Here is a 6,000-nt window from a genome sequence, read left to right on the forward strand (position 1 = left end):
TCTGACAACAAAATACCAAACAGAGATGTTGACAACAGTTCATATGCTCTGGGTGCTCAAAGGCAAAGAGATGGCATCAGGAAACCTGAGCAACAAAACAAATTAAAGAAAACATATATGAAACAAGACAAAGCTCAACTCTGTCATGAAATAAAATTCCAAATTCTTATTTTTTGAAATTCTAAATTATTTTCATAGTCCATCTCAAGTCACGGCAATTAAGTGAAGAGTGGAGGAACATTGTCTGCCTCCATTTTCCAGACATTCACGTAAGCTAGTTTTACACCACATCATTGATGTCTTATTTGTGTAGGGTTTTTTTTTTTAACTCTGCTTTCCTTTCTGATAAATAGGAATGGCAGACTGACCTGCTGGTGGTCATATAAATTGGAAATGTAAAGTATGAACTTATGTCCTGGACAATTAGCTTATTAATGGGGGTGTGCTTTAGGCTAATTTTACCATCACTTGTTTGCTATAGAGGTTCTGAGGGCACATTCCATGCTCAGCAAAATGTAAATAGAAAAGGCAAAAAACATTTTTTAATCATTAATATACACTGTATAGTATATACAGCCTGGTAGTTGGATGATGGCATAACAAAGAGGCACCAATGTCAACCCCCACCCTCCACTCCTTTATTGCAAACAGCAGCAGACATTAAAAAAAAAATAAAAGAAGAAGAAGCTAATCTAAAAATCCAGATTCCCAGGTCTTTTGTCTGTCTGCCGAGGATTTGGAGTCACGCCAAACAAAATGTTAATTCAAATTTGAGAGAGGTTTTGTTACCACTCCAAAATCAAAGATGGAGGAAAAACAAAGAGCAACAAAATATTAAGATAAATTACCTCTGATCTGAATTAATTGAATGGGAAAAACGACTTAACGACTTTCTTATCTAAGAGTAATTGATTATCTCATAAGGAGTCAGATTTCTGTGTACTCCTCTGTGGCTGGTTTGGAAGGCCTGAAGAATGAGTATTGATTGTGAATAATTAAGTACATGACAAAGGTTTTTTTGTTTTTTTTCCCCTCAGAGCACAGACAAAGCAAAGGTGCCTGAATCAATTACCTGTGTTGACTGCATTTTCACAAAAAGCCATGAATCAAGCATTATCACTGAATTTTAAAGTTTCATCAAAATAACACGAAATCCAACAATCTGTTTAAAGACTTCTCTATTTCAATTGAAATGCATTTCATGAAAAGTATGAGTAGAATTGTGTAAAGGACTTAGGAATCAATGTTTGTCTTACGGTTTAAAAACAGTTTGGGCAAAACTGACAGCAAAAATGATGAGGTATAAAAATCTGTCATTGTGTGATTGGATGAAAGGGATCCAGGCATCCTTATCACTGCCTGCAGGACCAATGTCATTAACCTATGCCTCAATGGCTACCCACACTTAGATTGGCCTTCTGATTTTGGAGCTTAAACTGAAACACATGCTGTATAATAAATGGATAACAGAAATCACTGGAGAAGCAGACAAGACAAGAAAGTCAACCTGCTACAGACTGATGTCAGGGCAGACACAATTGACAGACGAGAAAATTCATAAGTAGAACGTCAAGATAAGATATACTTTATTCATGCAAAACTGGGAAATTTAAAAACGTCAAGGTCATGATGTTGGCCTTCAGCTCACTGGTAAGTAGTGTGACAAAAAGAAGTGAAGCAACGTCATTTCCCTCAAATCTACATTAGTTTTAATGGATGTCACACCCAAATCTGTGAACTTCATAACTCATTCTGCACTTATTCAAATCAAGCTGCCTCAGAGAATCAGCTGCTATATCAGTAGGAATGGTTAGAAAAACAGTTTTCAAAGGTGGAGTGAATGAGAAAGACTTTACCTTCATTACAGAAGTGGCCCTTGTATTCCGTTTTGGAGCAGTCGCACACTGGCTCTCCATCCACCACTGAGCATATGCCACCGTTTTCACAAGGGTTCACAGAGCACCACCCCTCTGACTCCAGGGGTACCTTGAGGCTTCCCAGGAATAGAGGCTGTGACGTGCCGTATTTGAGGTCTGTAATTGTGCCCCTAAAGGGTTGCATGTTTCTCACCGTAGGCAGTGTGAGCGCACCATTGCGGATATCTTGAGGCACTCCACCCAGGAACAGGTCGCTGACTATTTTCATGAACTGACGCTGAGGCCGCACCTCATCTGCTTTGGCCTGGCCATCCAGTACCATTACTGTGCGCTGGTTGTACCTGCTCAGAGTGGCAAAGTGCCAACTACTATCATCCACCAGTCTGTCGGAGACCACTGAGGTCTCAGCACAGTCGATGCTGAAACGCAGCTGAAGTCGGCCCTCCACCACTGACAGCTGCAGAAAGTCACAGTAGCCACCGTCATCAAAGTACAGCAGCAGCGACTCTGAGGCCTCTGTCTTGAATTGGAAGCTGAGGTCGCTGCGGGTGCTGGCGTCCCAGCGGAGGTAGCGTGCCCACTGTCCTGGTGTACCTAAAAACTCCAGTCCCAGACATGTGCTGAGGAACACTTGCAGTCTGATAGAAAAACTTATAAGATCCATAGCTGCAAAAAAGTGCTAATCCAAGAAGGTGTCTGGGGGTGATTCAGGAAAATTGAAAGGTTAAGGTGGGGATCCGCTGATCTATCCACAATAAATGCTGAGATAAATTTAATTAAATATTTATTATAAAAATATGTTTTGAAAAGGGAGCGGGGCAGTAGTAGGAGAACAGTCTTTGTGGTTAACAGTCTTTAAGTTCAGTCACATCGGTGACGTGATCAGGAATGGAGGAATTATTGTCTTCCTTCCAAAAATTACAGACCAATAGAAAGAAAGAGGAGGGAAGGTCTTATTTTTTAAGATTTAAAACAGATGCCATCAAAACTCATGGCGTATGCTCTGATGGAATGGACTCTGGCCATCAGGGAAAGCTTCGTTTTTTCCTTCATGTTGTCCGCTTTAAAACATTGCTGAGACAGGGTCCTCTGGTCATTCCCGGTTCCATTACTGTCTGAAAAAAAAAAAAGGACAGGGGGGTTAAAATAAGCCTAAAATCACTGAATTCCAACATCTGTTGGTACTAACTTGGTTCTAGCAACCACTCAATTGTGAAACTAGTGAAGAGGCCCGCGGTTCTTTCCAGTTCAAAATAACACCTTTGATACCGAATACAGTACAAACACCTCAGAGTTGTGTTCAGACATCAGACATTAACACTTGCTACCTTGACATCATATAAAAATGTGTTTAGCGCAAAAAAATTAATCTTCATCAAGTTGTTAAAGCCAGAAAAATATAATATTCATTGATGCAATTCTAATAATTTAATAATTAATACACGAGATTCACAACAGCCCATTTCTGCAGAGATAGTCTAGTGCCCATTTATAGTTACATTTCAGGAGGACACACCATTTGTCAGTCCACTGATAAAATGTCCACATGAGCTGAAACACAAATTGACCACAGGGGAGATGTAATTCCATAGGACTGTTGATACGTGTCGAATGTGGATAGCAGCAAGTGCAGCTCTTGAAACAGCTCCTTCTTTATGGTTTATTCACGAACAGGATCCAAAACAAATGTCACTGTGAGGACAATAAAAGTATGTTGTGTACTGTATTTTCATTGTTCTTCCACCATAATATTAAAACTACTAAAACTCACTGTCCAACTGGAAAATTCAGAATACAGTGGTACCTCTTCTTACAAATATCTCTACATACAAATTTTTTTACTTACAAAACGCCTCAACAGGAAAATATTGCCTCTAGTTACAAAACAAATTTTGAGTTACGAACAGTAAAAATACAGTATGGGCTGATACTGGCAGCTCCCACAGGTTCCTGAACGCACCATTCTTATAGCTGCTCTGCCATTGGCTATTACCTAGCATCCTGTCATCCCATTGGCATCCCTCTGTTTGTAGCTAGATAGGTGTCTATACAGTGTCCTCGTCATTCAGCCCTCAACCCATGAGGTGTTATGATAGTTTTACGCAAATATATTAACTTTTTGAGTATTCGCTATGGACCCCAAGAAAGTGACGGAGAAAAGAGGAAAAGAAAAGATGAAGAAAAGAGTTTTTTTGTCCATACAAACAAAGCAAGAGATAATAGAAAAGCATGAAAAAGGGATGCGTTTGGTTGATCTCGCCAAAGAATATGGCCGTAATGCATCTACAATCGCCACATTATTAAAACAAAAGGAAGTTTAAGAAGTTTAAGGCATTGCGTGGGTGGTTGGAGAATTTGCTCGGCATGGTGAGGCAAGAGCGCATGAACCAAAGAGGGCAAAAAAACAATGAGGACAGCAGTTAAAAGGTAAATGACCATCATTTTTATTCTTTACTCTATTCTTTGTTTTTTACATTATGCACAACTGTCATTTATTGTGTAATAATCTAATTGTAACATGTATTTGTTACATGTTTTGATGCATTTTTATGCTTTATAAAATATTTATGTCGGAATTTTGGAAGGCTTGGAACAGATTAGGGCATTTGCATGGAAGATGCATCGCTACTTACTAAATTTTGTACTTACGAAATTTCTTCCAGAACCAATTAATTTCGTAAGTAGAGGTACCACTGTATTTTTTCAGTACAGACAACATTTCTTCATGTTTCCAAACAAACACAAAAAAATCTTTGTTTATGATTTGAGTGTAAACATGCACAGAAAAAATGACTAAGGACATGATCCCATGTCCTAAAATGAAGCATCATTATTGATCATCATTATTACACTTATTAGAATTTTGTTACGAGACTTAATAAATATACAGTTTAGAAATCTTGATTTTGTTGACTGCTCTCAGCTAACATCCTCTACTGGCAGGAGTCACCAATCCTAATTAAAAGTGCTGCAATATTGCTGCATTTTTCCCTCGTCCACAAAGGTTCTTTGGAGATATCAGTCATCTGCTGCGTAAATTAGCCTCATTATTCTCATGGCAGAGCACGACTATCAGTCAGCCAGGCAGACTGCCTTTATCTGATGACCAACCAAAGAGCTCTCTCCACACAGCAACACAGCAAGGTTCCAATGTAATATTCAGCAGCTAAATATTACATCTTTCAAACTATTCAACATAAAAATACTGAGGCATAGAAGAAAAAAATACCTTTCAGCATTGTCTGCTATACCTTCATATAAATGTTATTAATGAGCCCGTGAGGAATAGAAAAATGTGCATTTTTAGCATATCTATTAACATTTACCATTCAGCATATTTAATCTACACTCCCTCTCCAGAAGGCTACCCTATAAAGCTAAACAGACCAATAATTTCTTTATCTAGCTTAAAGAAATTTTATTGCTTTGTAGTTATCTTTATGAATCAAGCCAGGACTTTCCTGTCCAGCTGTCAGCTTATTCATATTCAATACTGCTTTCAGCATAACCAGGCACAGATGTGAACAGCGAAAAGGCTAGACCTTTTCACTGTTTTTATCCGTTAATAAAACGGGTAAAAAAGCATCTGGGTGAATTATGAAGAGGATTACAGTATAAAAACATTAAAAGGCTGAAATTAAAAAAAAAAAAAAAAAGCTTCAGATTTCAAATGCTGGAAGGACAGCTGGTAACAAAGAAAAGTATTTTCAAAGATGAGAACACTGGTACAAAGTATTTATAAGATACAGAAAGACACGTGTAAGCCAAATACAGGGCTGCCCTTCAATTTCGAATGTGACTAAAAAAAGGTATTAAGCAAATTAGAAACACATGGAGCACTCCATGAGAGAGCTGCCCGCCACTCTACCTTCCATTGCCTGATTGTGTCTATTATATATTATGTACATACATATATACACATATATAATTAGACATACACATGTGTGAATGCTTGGATTGAAAAAAAAGTAATTATTTGTCCTCAAACTTTAACTTTTGGGGCATCTGCTTTCGTGTTAGATTACATGATTAGGCCGCTTCATATGCCCAGAGGTTCAGAGACTGGACCATCTGAACTCTAGTGGGAATAACTCTGATTCATGTCATTTACAAGATGGATTCT

General features: G+C 38.3%; 1 protein-coding gene across 2 annotated transcripts in view; it reads right to left on the minus strand.

Annotated features, from left to right (window-relative positions):
* The window catches only part of nrxn3a (neurexin 3a), a 227,550-nt gene extending 225,009 nt beyond the window's left edge, over positions 1-2,541 (minus strand). For both annotated transcript variants that reach the window (XM_068338595.1, XM_068338594.1), the window contains exon 1: positions 1,857-2,541. In XM_068338595.1, the coding sequence (XP_068194696.1) occupies positions 1,857-2,541 (685 nt within the window). The remainder of the gene's footprint in view (positions 1-1,856) is intronic.
* Positions 2,542-6,000: the final 3,459 nt, after the last annotated feature.

Source organism: Antennarius striatus, chromosome 17 (genome assembly GCF_040054535.1).
Source record: "Antennarius striatus isolate MH-2024 chromosome 17, ASM4005453v1, whole genome shotgun sequence".
Classification (NCBI taxonomy): Eukaryota; Metazoa; Chordata; class Actinopteri; order Lophiiformes; family Antennariidae; genus Antennarius; species Antennarius striatus.